This window comes from Polypterus senegalus, chromosome 3 (genome assembly GCF_016835505.1).
Source record: "Polypterus senegalus isolate Bchr_013 chromosome 3, ASM1683550v1, whole genome shotgun sequence".
Lineage (NCBI taxonomy): Eukaryota > Metazoa > Chordata > Cladistia > Polypteriformes > Polypteridae > Polypterus > Polypterus senegalus.
The window spans coordinates 146,028,867-146,044,066 of NC_053156.1; the positions used below are offsets into that span (position 1 = coordinate 146,028,867).

The window sequence follows — 15,200 nt, forward strand, 5'->3', positions numbered from 1 at the left end:
AAATTTAATTGTTCTCTCAACATTCTTAATGTTAAGCGACGGTCTGATCTCACAAGAGTGTTCACACGTTCGATGTTTTCATTGGTTTTCGAAGTTGAAGTCTTCCCTGAACGGTGTTCATCTTCAACGTGTTTTCTGCCTTCCAAAATGATTTGTGCCAGCAAAAACTTGAGCTCGGATAAAGAATGTTCCCCATAGGCCTGTTTTAACTTTTCAAACGTCACACTTGCCGTTTAATGGCACAACGTTGCTCCAAATTTCGCTGTTCCATTTTGCGTGACGCACAACCAAAAACACAGCTTCGCAAATAGCAGTCACAAAAATCACATAGTTAACGGAAGGAGTTGAAACTCGCACTGAGCTATGGGAGGGTACTGATACACGTGCTCTATCAAGGACAACAGCGCAGCGTTGCCAGATCGTTTGCAGTGTTGCCAGTCTCATTACTTTTCTGCCACACCTCGTATGTATGGAATTTTATTTATCATGAATAACTTCCTAAGATTTTTTCACATCCTGTATCATTTATTGAAACTTCTACTGGCAGACACCCCTTCAGATCTTCTATCACAGCTCCAGCTGAATCAAAACTCTTCTGCAAGTGTCCTTACATGAACCAGCAACAGCAAGCACATAACACCCACCCTGCTTCACTTTCACTGGCTCCGTGTCTTACTGGATCAAATGTAAAATTCTATTAATAACCTAGAATACTTTAAATGGCCTTGCACCAGACTACATCAGTGACCTTCTCCATCACTATGCTCCTGCTCGCCTACTAATGTCCTTTGATTCCGGCAACCTTGTTGTGCCCCACAGTTACTGCACTCTATGGATAATATTGGACTGACCTCCTGAAATTAAATAGATCAGCTGACTTAAATCATTCTTTTAAACAACAACTTTAAACTCATCTGTTCAGGAAGACATTTAACTTACCCTAACATTCTGCCCTTCTTCAGTTTACCTCTCTGTCCAGATGCTCAGAATACTGTCTGTTTGTGTGTTATATCACAGATTATGTTATTTGTTCATACTTTTAGTATTGAATTTAGCATTTTACTCTGGTTTATTGTCTTTTATTCTATTTAATGCTTTGTACTGTATATCCTGTATTTATTTGCTATAGTGTTCTACACAGACGATATTTGTATCCAATGTTGCATATACCCTGTTGTTGTTTCTGAGACTCTGATGTGCCTTGAACATGGGAAAGGCACTATACTGTATAAGTAAAAATTAATATTATTATTATTGTTATTTATTTACTTTGCCTTAAAAACACACAGGATGAGAGTTATAAGTATATATTGTGAGTGTACTGTTACAATGTTAAAATACTGTAAATATATTAAAAACAGACTTTGTTTTACATTTCTGTTCAATAGCTTTTATTTTAACATTTTAAAATATATATCCATTATATTTTTTATAGCTGTCAAATAAAGTGGTGGCCCACCTCGCATGTGATATTTTTCGCCTTCTTGTCTGTCACTGGCACAATCTTCAAAAATATGAATTATCACTTCCTAAGAAAATTACTGAAGTAAGCTTACCTGTATTTTATTCTTTTTGTAATATGTAGGGTTGCCTTTTTTATGAATTTGTCTACCTACTGCTTCCTATTTCTTGTTCTTAAAATTCTTGTATTCCTGTTATAGATTTTTGTTGCCACAATTGCATTTCTTTTGCCAAGTGCAGAACATTCGACTGTAGAGGCAGACAAAAAGGTAAGCCTGTTCATGCACAAGCTGTTGCTTCTTGTGCTTAAAGAATGTTATGAGCATACATTGTTTTTGTAATGGAATTCTGCAAAAGGATGTCTTGTAAATGCTCTCCAGTTTCTAAATGAATGTGTTTTGTATGACATATTCTGTTGGAAGACCACTGTGTTCTGCTAATGGAAAATGTTTTTCTGTATTTTTTCCTTTTTATTATTTAGCTAATGGTGTCACTGCTCCTCTGTTTGCTGGATTGGTGCATGGCAGTTCCTTTGAATACACTACTAGAGCCCATTACCATGCCAGTACTTGAGGATCTAAGCTCACAAAAAGCTCCTCTGCTGGACTATATTTACAGGGTATGTATTTGAACATGATATACAGTAGTAGCTAGATTTCAACTTTTTCTTGCATGATCTGTTATGATATTATTTGGTATCTTTAAAGTATCATCTCTATCTGCCTGTCTGTACATTTATTCTTACATACATTTGTAAAACCTTATTAAAGTGTGATTTATATTAAAAATATTACATAATTGTCTAGCACTATTATATGTTACAGTTACTGTTTATATTTTTACATATATTATGCAGAAGGTGTAAATGTAACATTTATTAACAGAGAAATGTACAACAAACAATACTGTATGTAAGCTTCTGTTTTTATAGGATACTAAAACTAAAATAAGCAAGATAGATGTATATAGACAAGTAACCCTGTTGTCTCTAATAGTTGAGTTTTATAATGTTAAGGTAGAATTTGAGGGAATAGGGAGAAATGGTTTTAAACTAAAGCTCATTATACCAGTGCTGAGGAAACATATGACATAATCCAAGTGCCTACTACTGTGTTGGCTTAGGTTGGCAGTAACTTATGATATTTAGCTAGAATTACCTATCCTATGTGAATAATAAGCTAAGCAAGCTAAGTTTTTCAACATAACAGGAATTACTATTAATAAATGGATTAAGAATAAAGGCCTTGATATAGGTGGCAGTGGAACTCAACTCTAGGGAAGACAACTCTTTTGACATTCTGTCATTATTTTGATTTATATTTTCAAATTTATTTTCTGCTTTTAGTTGCATTTATCCACAAAACTTTTAGAGATACACGGTAGACATTTCAGAGCTATTTTTCATTCTTGTTAAGGAACCCCCTCTGGGACTGAAGGGAAAAAAATTATGAAAGCTGTGCAAAGAATAGTATACTCTGTGAAAACAAGATGAGGCTGATGAGGGTGGAACTTGAACCAAACCTGGAAAGAACAGATGAGAATGAACAGGTAGAGTTGAGAGGTATGAGACTCAGATGGAGGCTGAGGAAGGCATGATTAGAATTGGTGTCAAATGATATGAAGAGGAATTTTTAGCATTGACTGTGGTTTCTGGGGAGTGGGAGTTTGGGCCACCCGGGCTCAGGCTACTTTTAGCTTAATAGTTGTGATGAGCCAACCATCAGTTATCACTGGAAGAAAGGTGTTTACCATATACTGTACAGATGCCCCATATGTTGATCTTAACTGCAAAGTTTGTGGCAGTGATGATGAGGGGACCACAGTTCCCATCTGGTAGCAGAATTGCTTTGGGGCTGATACGAAGATGCCTTCGTCAGTAAACACAAATTAAGAACACAAGCAATAGCTGCAATTTATCTAAGATTACAGCTGCATTGTTTTTTTTTTCTCATATACTTTGGAGAGAAAATCTATTGACTTACTGGGTTATGTATTTTTGTTTCATTGTAGGTTGTGTTTAGCCATGTTGCCTTATCAAAAAAAGCTTTTCCACTGTTTATTTCCATCTGGACTATTTTCTGGGAAATTTACATGTCCACAAAGGGGTGTATAATGTTGACAATGTTCCTTTCTTTACTGCCCCTCCCAAACAATTCCAAAAAAAATCTCTTTAAATGAGTTTTGCTATTGTATGTGGAATCACTTGCAAAGCAAATTTAAGTTCCATTTTGCAAAACTTTGTACATGTTGATCTAGCATAAGAAATTCATTGTACTATACACTTAAAAATAAATCTGAAATTAACTGATTACACTACATTTTTCAAAGTCAACTCTACTGTCCACCTGCATATTATTACTAAGTTCACAGTACTGATCAACATTCTGCATTATGTGCCCTTTACAGCCTGTTATGTGCATGCACAATAAGAAAGATACTGAAGAAATGTAAAAAAAAAAAAAAAAAAGTAAATTATGTGACAGAGCTAACCCACAATGAAACAGAATAAATCAAGATTTTTTTTTCTGTAGCACAGGTTGAGTTGGTCTTGTTCAGAGGATGGTAGAATGAGAGTGACTGAGAATGGTGATATCTTTTCTAGTAAAAATAAAGTAATAACTTTTATTGTTTCATTTTAGTAGACATATATTCAAGTCGTTTTTTTTGCTAATTTAGATAATAAAGAGTTGTGATTTGTAAATCAACTTTAAATGAATCATCAATCAACTTTATAACATTACTAAATACCAGGATTGTCTCTCATAATAATAAAAAGTCCTGTAGCAATGGCTTTGAAACAGCCCATCAAGCCCAACCAGGGCGCCCCACCTCTGCAAATACTTTCTGTGGTCCATGCAGCTCAGAATGGGGACCCGATTAAAGTGAGTTTTAAATGGCTATTAAACAAGTGATAATGATGATGACTTGTGTTTAATTAAAGAAAAAACAGAAATTTTATTAATAGGTGGAAATGATAAGAACAGAAATGTGGGCCTGTCTCTTGTTAATTCATTAGATATATAACAATTGTTTTACTGAATCAGCAAACATTTTAGGAGATATCTTTTTTTTTACACATATTGTACATTATCTAAAACCTGATGTAGGAAACTGAAGATTTTTTTTAGTATGCAGTATACAGAGAAGATTATTCATGCATGAAATGTTTATTGACCCTATACTATTCTGTTTCTCATTTTTGTATACTACAGTGACATTAGTGTCATTACTACATTTCCAAACTACTACCACTACCTGCAAAGAAAAAAAGACTTTAATTTTCTTTTAACACTGTTCAGTATACACATTATTTTGTAACATGCTTAAGAGGGGTAATGTAGCCAGTTGGCCTATGTTGTCATCACTGTGACTCTGTCTGACCTTTGACTTAAGCTTCTAGATAGATAGATAGATACTTTATTAATCCCAAGGGGAAATTATTTCTTTAGTAATTCTGGAGTTTTTGTTTTCTGAACTTCTATTGTCAACTGGTCATATCATAATCACACTGTTAATGGACTTTATATTGTCATTATTTGTTTGTCTTAAACAAATTAAAACTAGACATGCAGTTAGTTAGTTATTAAGTTACATGCATACTTTATTTGTCCCAAAAATTCAGCAACTACTATTGTTTTAAACCTATTCTGTTTTACTATTATATTAACTTTTGTACATTCATGTATGTAAATGTTGAATGTTTTAGCAATTTGCTTTTAATATGTTGTAGTTAAAGGTAAAGAGAATTATACAATAACTAAAATTTTACCAGGATCTTTCCTCCCAATTTTATTTTGAAAGCAAGAATGAAATAACTGCCCAATCCATCCTTTTCCTAAATCTAGTTCAGTTTTAAATAAGCAACTGTTTCACCTAAAAAAGAAAAGTGATATTTTCTTATATAGAACTGATTTTAGACAGCTCTTTTGTGTGTAATGGTGGTATAGCGGGTCCAAGATTCAGAAAAAGATGACCCATTTTTAAATAAATAATTGAATGCCCACCTTGATCTCTGTGCATGTGCATGTTTGCACGGCTGCGGGAGGTTGGTGAGGTAATTGAGGCAAGATGCCCCTCCCTGCATGTGAGGGTGTGGTCTGTCTCAATTGCTTCATCGGCCTTTTACGGTATGCAATTGACCTTCACCAATGGAGGCATATTAGGGATAGCTGGTATGAAAAAAAGGAAGAAGAAAGAAAGAATGTTAAAGGAAAGAGAGAAAGGCAGGAGCGAGTGAGAACCAGTGCAAGAGGGTAGGAAGCAGATGGACAGGATTGGAGCCTCAGAAAGAAGTATGTGGCTGACACTTAGGAGGGGGCTGAGGGATTGCTCCTGTTGAGTAACCATTATGCTCAGGGTGTGCTCTCGCTGGGAGGAGCCAGCTATTGGTAGAGGAATGCTGTGCGATTTGGTTGGCAGGGACACGGTCTGGAATAAAAGATTTTCTACTAATGTTGACTGTCATCTCTCCGTGCTATGAAGCCCAATCAGGTTAAGATGGAGATGCCATACTTTTAAAAGGAAGGCACAGTTTTTATGGATTTTTTATTTATTATGCTTTTTTGACCACTCCACTATTTATTGGGATACTGTCTGATTTTGATTCTGGCGCTGTTTCACCTACCCCTTGCTTTTTTTATGTGTTGTGTCCTCATCTGTTGACTCATCCCTCAGGTACGTTGTCGGTGGTAGTAGGATTAAGTGGCTCACCAGATTGATCCAGTAGCATGGGGCTGACCTGCACCGTGTCACAGTTGTTAATAGCCAGCATATAAATTGATTTCATCTTCTCCTTTGATCCCTAAATATAATCTTATCAGTAAAAGCAACAGATGTAACAACAAAATAATATATTTAATGTTATGATATGAAAGTCTTTTTGCGTTTGGTTTCCTAATTCATATATCCATCTTTTTCAGAACTTAACCAACTTCTTGGCAGAATGGTAGTTAATGGATGTAGTTCATATGCTTTGGTGAGGAAGGGAATCTAGGTTTATTAGGCATGGTAGTTTTGAACAGTGAGTAAGTAGCATCCATTTCATCTAATTGTCAGAGACCACATTAGGTCTGTCAAATTAGCCAAAAAATAGGTTTAGAAAACTCAAACTAAAAATCAGTAAACATTCAAATATATTCAAACTTAAGTTAACAATTCTGAATGTTGCATGGAATTTTGTACTTGCTTTTTTTATACTTTATCATTATGGTAACATCCACAGTGGTGGCCTCAACATGAAGAAATGTTAACATCAAAGAATAATAAATCGTAGTGGTATTCAGGGAACTGTTATTTAAATATAAATTGAAATCTTGCGCAGCTGCACCCTGTGAAAGGGAAGTATTTGCCTTGCTGTCATGTTTTCATTTTAGTACTGACGATTGAGTGACCAAGTCTTAAACTGCTTGGACTACTTGCACAGAAGCACTATCACTCATCCCTGCCACTCAGCTATTCCTACATAGGTGTTATCTACCTCCCCAAAAAGTGTTTTCCCTTGTATTTTATCCCAACCCTGACTCTTGTTCCTTATAGCAGAAGAGGTGTGGCAGAAAAGTAATGAGACTGATTTTTTATTTACCAAAGTTTTTATTTTTTTCAAACATCAATGTTATCCCCTTCAAAGTAGTTCCCTTGGGCAGCTACACACCGATGGAGACGTTGTTCCCACTGTTGGTAGCAGCGCTGGAAGTCTTCAACCGGTATGGTCTTCAGCATGTCCGTTACACTCTTTTGGATGTTTTCTAAAGTCCCGAAATGACATCCTTTGAGGACATTTTTCAGTTCACACGGACTGAGGTCAGGTAAAAAAGGGGGAATTCTGTTATGGAGAGGGCAGTGTGACATGGGGCGTTGTCATGGTGGAGCATCCATTTGTCTGCAATGTCTGGTCTCACGTGAATGACCCTTTTTCTGAGCCTTCAAGGACGCCTTTATAAAAACTTGGTTGACTGTTTGTCCTGGAGGAACAAATTCTTTGTGGACGATTCCCCTTTTGTCAAAAAAACAAATCAGCATTGATTTGATCTTCGATTTGCTCATTCGAGCTTTCTTTGGTCGAGGAGAGTTTGCAGTGTGCCACTCCTGACTTTGCCTCTTGGTCTCAGGATCGTATTCAAAAATCCATGATTCATCACCTGTGATCACACGACTAAAGAAATCTTGCTCATTAGCGATTCTGTCAAGAAGATCAAAACACTTGTTTTTTCGATTGTCCTTCTGCTTAATTGTGAGGTTTTTCGGCACCATTTTGGCACAGACCTTTCGCATGTGCAAATGTTCAGTCAAAATTTGATGAACGGTAAATCTGTTCAAATTTAATTGTTCACTCAACATTCTTAATGTTAAACGACGGTCTGATCTCACAAGAGTGTTCACACGTTCGATGTTTTCACTGGTTTTCGAAGTTGAAGGCCTCCCTGAACTGTGTTCATCTTCAACGTGTTTTCTGCCTTCCAAAAATGATTTGTGCCAGCGAAAAACTTGAGCTCAGGATAAAGAATGTTCCCCATAGGCCTGTTTTAACTTTTCAAACATCACACTTGCCGATTCTCCAAGCTTAACACAAAGTTTAATGGCACAACGTTGCTCCAAATTCCGCTGTTCCATTTTGCGTGACGCACAACCAAAAACACAACTTCGCTAATAGCAGTCACAAAAATCACGTAGTTAACGGAAGGAGTTGAAACTCGCACTGAGCTATGGGAGGGTACTGATACACGTGATCTGTCAAGGACAACAGCGCAGCGTTGCCAGATTGCTTGCAGTGTTGCCAGTCTCATTACTTTTCTGCCACACCTCGTATTTGCATCAATAAGACATGTCACAGTATATTTGTAGCGCAGGACACAGCTGAGTACTATTAGCAGGACCCACTCAGCATTACCATAAGCACTTCAAGTAAAAAAAAAAAAAAAAAACCTTGGCCTAACCTGTGGACTCACCTGGTGCCAGCACATGCAGCTTGTAAGGATTTAAGCTACTTTTCATGGCTGATTTTATGGCATGCTGTTCTGACAAGGATGAGGAGGAATACAAGTCAGTTAGTAAGACTGTAACAGTGTGAGAATAGCAAGCAAACTAAAAGAGAGGGCAAGAGGCAGGCAGGTGGAAGGCAGACTTGTCCATTGGGCAATGTCAGGATACCATTTATATCTTACCTTTCAAAATAAAAAAGTCTGCCCCTGTGGACATCATCATGCTAGAGAGACAAGATGTTCCATGTGCCTACCAAGATGGGCCACTTCAAATTGGGACCCAAGAGCTGCCGTGCAACAGACGATGCCTCAACACCACACCAGTTCTGATCCACAACACGCCTGAGCTCTTTGCTGTCTGGCAGTTTTGGCTTCCAGGGATGATGCTCCCGATGGCTTTCCCCCATCCCCTTCATAATGCGAGCAGCCTCCTTTAGAGCAGCTACAGCAGAGATACTCCTGCAGAGAGCAGAAAGGAGTCCTGTCTGCCGTTTTGAAGCTGTGTTAAGTTTTTACCACTTGCAGGGCCGGATGCAGTTTAACATCATATCCAGGACATATGACTGATGACACTGCAGTTGTGACCTGCTGGGCTGGCTACTTTTTAGCAGTTGTTTAAAGCTGATCCTTCGGCTAGGATGTTAGACATCTCTGGGTCTGCAGTTCTTGAGGCTCCTCCAATTAGCTATGAACCACCCAATCTCACTGAGATTGCACAGGTGGTAAACCAGCTGAGGGTAGGGAAGGCTGCAGGGATCTGTGGTATCCAGGGTGAACTTCTCCAGGCTTGTGGTAAGGCTATCTTCCTGGCATTCCAAGCAATCTTTGCTTCCATTTTGTCATCCCTGTCTGGAACGGATGGTTGTTCACCTGGATTTCGGCAACAACAGGGGGATAACACTGCTCTTGGTGCCGGGTAAGGTCATTGCTAAGGTCATCCTCAGCAGGATCTGTGATCACCTACAAACGACAGAAGCAGTTTGGTTTTACACCTGAGAAGCTTACTATTGATCGCATCCTAGTGTTGAGTGTTTTCATCGAGTGCAAATACGAATATTGGCAGAGTTTCTTTGCAGCCTTTGTTGATTTTTGTAAAGCGTTCAACTCAGTTGATCAAGCTGCCCTGTGGACATCCTGAGACGTTGTGGGATCCCCCCAAGGTTGCTGGATATCATGGTCGGTCTGTACACTGTTACTGTGAGTGCTGTGCAGAGTGGAGACAGAACCTCTGTGTTTTTTCCCAGTTGATTCTGGGATTTGTCAGGGGTGTGTTCTTGCTCCTACTCTTTTCAGTGCTTGCCTGGACTGTGTGTTGGGCACAGTCATAGGGTTCAGCAGATGCGGGGCATCTGTTGGTGAAGAAAGATGGACTGATCTTGACATTGTTGACGATGTTGTGATCTTTGTGGAGTCAATGGAGGGTCTGAACAGGGCTCTCGAGAGACTGAGCAAGGAGTCTGAGTGTCTGGGCTTGCGAGTGTTCTGGATATAAAACAAGATCCAGGCTTTGATGACCACTTGGGCAAAGCCATTTGCATTGTCTGTCTACGGATAAAGTGTTGACCTTGTCAAGAGGTTTACTTACTTCAGCAGAAATATTCATGTCTTTGGTGACTATTCCTATGAAGTCAGTAGATGGATTGGGAGAGCATGGGTGGGGTCAGGAGGTTGCTGGAAAGTGGGTGTGTGGTGCTCCCGATATATTTGCAAAATGATCCTTTTTTGCTATTTGGTTGCGAGACATTGATGCTATCCAGTGACCTGAGATGAAGACTGGACTCCTTTGGTACCGTGTCTCTTCGGAGAATTCTTGGGTAACGCTGGTTTGAATTTGTGTCAAACAAGAGGTTGCTCATGTAATTCTGAATGGGACACATTACCTACATTGTGATGGAGTGTCAGTTAAGGCACTTAACTTAACTGTAGTGCAATTCCCCAATGGTGATCCAGCTTGCGGGGTCCACTGAGGATCCAAGCTGCTGGACCAGGCCAAATGGACGACCACTTAACACCTGGCTATGGCAGATAGAGGGTTATTTCCGGAGGGTGGGACTGGACTGCATGTCTGACTTGGGTGTTGCCAACCAGGATCCTGAGCTGTTTTATTGTGTGGTGGGTGCGGCAACACGCTGTATTAGTGCATGCTCCCCAACCTGACTTGACCTAACCTGTGGACTTGCCTGAAAAATGGGATTGTCATGATATCAAATCAGGGGCTGCGCAAATTATCTACTTTTTTCACCTTTACAGATACTGCATTATTTTATTAAAGGTGTCCAGAATATTTTCAATTACACCTTATTGTTCAAGGTCTTATGTGTCAAACTCAGTAGCTACATGAGGCTAATTTTGGGACAGAATGTGTTGGCTGATATAGATAAGACTCTAAAGTCAAGATTTTAAAGAGTTGCAGTTAAAGTAAAATTGGCTTTATGACAATTGTTTTCAGTTTGCTTAAATGAGAAGGTCTGAGTATTAGGCAGTAGGGTCTTAGATTTAAAAGTGAGTGAGACAGAATCAGGTGAAAAATGACCATTTTAACACTGGAATTCCTAGTAAGTGTGCACTAGATAAGTGTTTAGAAAGAATCCTCTGAGTACACTTGTTAATCAAAGTGTAGAGCAGTGAAACAGAAAAAAGACTATGTTGTGAAAGGGTCTGTCTGTAAGTTTTACTAATAAAGATGCAAAGCTAAACCATTCAAAATTATGAAAAGGCTGATTGTGGACGTGGTAGAATACCTCAGCTATGCATTGCATGTCTGGAGTAACTCCATGCTAAAATTACTGTACGTAAATCAAACAACCATACTTTCGCAAATGAATGTAAGATTTTGCCTTCAACTAAGACTTTTTTAAAATAAATTTCAATTATATTTGAATAGCAGCGTTCAATCTGACAGCTCTAGACCACATTGTCTATAGCATGGGTCTACCGGTAGCTCGCAACTCTTTTCCAAGTAGCTTACCAAAGGGTTAATGAATCCTTCATAAGTTTAAAAACTTGATTATTCAAATTAGGGGTGGGTGATCTTTCCAAAAAATTAAATCACGTTCCTTTTAACACAAAATCACGATTCACAATCTGAATTGCAATCTGTCTTTTCAATGTGACATACACTTAAGAGAATATCCAGACTCAAACTCATCGAAACCCAAGTAACACTTTATTTTAAATATCAAACAAAGTCGAATTCAATTGTTCTCTCGTCTGCCTTTTCTGACATGAATGTCATGAAATCAAAGTTCAGAACAAGACGACAGATGAACATTTAAATGACTCCATAAGAGTGAACCTAAGTGGCTACACTCCACCATACACCTCTCTTGTTGACGCCATGCAGTTTCAGTCATCTCACTAACTAAAAATCACATCACACATGCAACTGGACATGTGAATACTCTTGTGAAGTGAAACAGTGACATGTAACAAAATGACAAATGAATAAGTCATATCTGTGTATTTGTAATAGCATTGTTTTATTTTGACAGCATTCACGGTTTAATTCAGTAGTGTGAGATACACTTGAAAATTCATACAGGTATACAAAATGCACTTGCAGGTGAACTAAATATTTTTGTGATGTTTTAATGCAAAATGTGAGTTGTGTGTCACATTTTGTAAATGTTCAGGCAAAACAAGCTTATTCAGTTTGTTTGGGTTGAAATAAGCTATGAGAATAAACATTAGAAAACCTGAGTAGCTCTCTGCCATTTTCATTTTATAAAAGTAGCTCTTGTGGGAAAAAAGGTTGGAGACCCCTGCTTCTATAGTGTGTTTTTAACTTATACAGTATGTAATTTTGCAAACAGTCATGAGGTGGCAGTTAGAGAATAAATTATTTTTTTTATTTGAAATTGCTTTTGAGACTTGCATTTAAATAGGTTGAAGTAACAGTTTTTAAAATGTAAAATATCAGAAAAGTAAATTACTCTGCATCTAGTTCCATTTAGAAACTCTTTTTAAAATGGTGTACAAAAAGACAACCACCTTTACAAACTGTCAGACTTGTCAGACTGTCACTTTACTTTGTTGAATCTATCTTCCCACATCTTTGACTAAGCAAAAAGTAGAGAGTGTGAAGGCTAGAGGCACCAGTGAACTCCAAAACACGAATATACAATGCATTCCCAGATTCAAATAAAGGTTGTTTATTACAAGAATACCTTGTAAACAATAAACAGGTTGTTTCCTTTCCTTCTCTCTACTGCTCTCGCTCTTTCTCTTTTCCCACCACACTACTCTCCTGCAGTTGAGTGTTGCCTTCCTTCCTCCCAGCACCAACTTACCTTCCTTCCTCACAGCACCAACTCACCTGGACAAAGCAGTATGTTCACTTTTATTGACAACCCAGGAGTACTTCTGGTGCTAGGACTTTTCCCGTTAGAAGCACTTCTGGCTCATATGGAAGTCCCAAATAGTAGGGGGTGTATCTCTCTGCAGCACCCCTGGACCCTGGCAGGGCTGTGTTAGCAGACTACAATTCTTGGCATTCCCTGCTGGTGTCCGAATGGGCACCAATATCCAGGGCTACAGCCATCTAGCGTCCTGGGGGGGGAAATGGACCCCAGAGACCTTCCTTTCCTGTCCTTCCCTTCAATCCCAGCCAGAAAAGGTACCATAAGTATAACCAGTCAGGTCGCCTATCCATTTACCTGGGCTTTCCCGTCCGGAAAAGGGAACTTCTCTACAGGTTGAGATGCCCTTCCTTCCTCACAGGGACTCCCATTTGGGTAAGGAACCATTCTATCTCTTGGTTGGGACGCCTGTCCATCTGCTTGGGGCTTCCTGTCCAGGCAAGGATTCCTCCCATCTCTTAGCTGGGATCCCATATGGTAGTTACAAGAAAAATAAACTGCAACTGTTGCGCTTATGATTTAACTGCATAAAGTTTGTCAGATTTTGATTACAGTTGTTGTGCTTCGATTATTTGTCCATCCATTAATTAAAGTACTACCTAAACTATTTCCTAAATTAATGATATATTTCAATAATTCAGCTCCATTTATTTGGAAATTTCTGTTCATGCATGCACTGTGAAGTCAGGATATTTTATGTTTCAAAAAAAAAAAAAAACTAACTAAAATCAAATGAGTTGTAGGTTAGTACTTTTTCTATAAAGTAAGACGTTGTTCTTAATAGTCTGAGATGCCTAAGTTTGACTTGCACATTATCTGAATTTTAGCTTTTTTTGTGTGTGGGGGGGAGGGAAGTAGGATTGGGGGGCTTGATAACAAATGTGCAAATGCCTGTCAATCCTAATCCTCCATTACTGACTTAGGTGCGCTGCTTCAATTTATTGGCACCATCTTGTGCTGTAATGGACATGCTGTCATCACCTTGGAGATTGTTCCTTTGCAAATATAGAAGATTTATGCAGCCTTCAATACCATGACACTTTCCTGCTGTGCAGTAACTGTCTGGCCTGCTCAGTATCTGTAAGGGTCAGATGTCTACTGATTCATGATGGAGGTGGAATTAGGATGAGATGTTTATATGCCGGATCATGTAGGTGGGAAAGCAGACATCATGTTTTAATTTAACTGAAAACCTTTCACTTAACAAAGTATTTTTAGTGTTTGTTAACCATAATAATTATACTATTTAAATAACAATTATTTGTTTAGTGAGGCTTTAATACCTGCATTTCTCTATATAATTATTCACCTCATTTCTGAGTAGACACTTATGATGTGTTGTTCATTTTTCATTGAATGGATCTTTTAAATAAACTAGAAGTGTTAAAGTTGACATGCTTATTGTTTTCTGCTTCTTTTTTATACTAGGTATTGCACTGTTGTATACATGGGTCTAATCTCTATACGCAACAAAGCCATTATCTGCTGAGCCTTGCAGATCTTTGTGCTTCAGACTATGATCCATTCTTAAAGCTTGAAAATGTCAAGAACACTGAACCACAACAGTCTTACTTGTTTGGTGATTTCGGTAACTTGCTCACAGTTGCTGAAGGTAAGTACAGTAATATGTTAAGATCAAATAAAATATAAGCAGCCTGCACTAAACAATATATAATACAAGAGTGTTAAAGCACCACTCTTTAAAAATACCTTCCATTATGTTGCATTTTCCATTGCATTTTTATAGTGCTCCATTTTAACTTCAAAATAAATCAATAATTTAAAAATAAAGCAAACGAAACAAAATTCTTAGGACTCGGGCACTTTGTTTTTATGCAATTCTCATACAACTAAATAATTTCTGAATGTTTTTTTTTTTTTTAAATGAGTGTTAACCTAGCCTTTCTGTGGATTGTCCAAGTTGGTTGACTATCAGATTTTTTGTATCATATTCAGTGGCTACTTTGTACCTCTGTAGAAACCCATTGCTTAATTTTATTGTAGTTCATCTTTTGCTATGCTGCATTAGTTAGAATCTGATATTGTTTGATTTCCTTAATAATAATAGTATACAGATATAGTAGAGAATAGAGAAGTAGTGTGTTAAAGAAGTAATGAAAAAGAAAAGGAAACATTTTGAAAATAACGTAACATGATTGTCAATGTAATTGTTTTGTCACTGTTGTGAGTGATGAGTGTTGCTGTCATATATATATATATATATACATATATACATACACAAATATATATATATATATACATATATACACATACATCCAAATATATATACATTTACATACATATATACATATATATATATATATATATATATATATATATATATATATATATACACTAATAAATGGCAAAGCCCTCACTGACTCACTCATTCACTGACTCACTC

At 37.7% G+C, this 15,200-nt stretch overlaps 1 protein-coding gene across 1 annotated transcript in view; it reads left to right on the forward strand.

The window, feature by feature from the left end:
- ralgapa2 (Ral GTPase activating protein catalytic subunit alpha 2) overlaps positions 1–15,200 on the forward strand; it is a 627,566-nt gene that overhangs the window by 327,799 nt on the left and 284,567 nt on the right. Inside the window, exons 28-31 of the mRNA XM_039749771.1 lie at positions 1,436–1,546; positions 1,662–1,730; positions 1,943–2,080; positions 14,225–14,408. Coding sequence (XP_039605705.1) covers positions 1,436–1,546; positions 1,662–1,730; positions 1,943–2,080; positions 14,225–14,408 — 502 coding nt within the window. The remainder of the gene's footprint in view (positions 1–1,435; positions 1,547–1,661; positions 1,731–1,942; positions 2,081–14,224; positions 14,409–15,200) is intronic.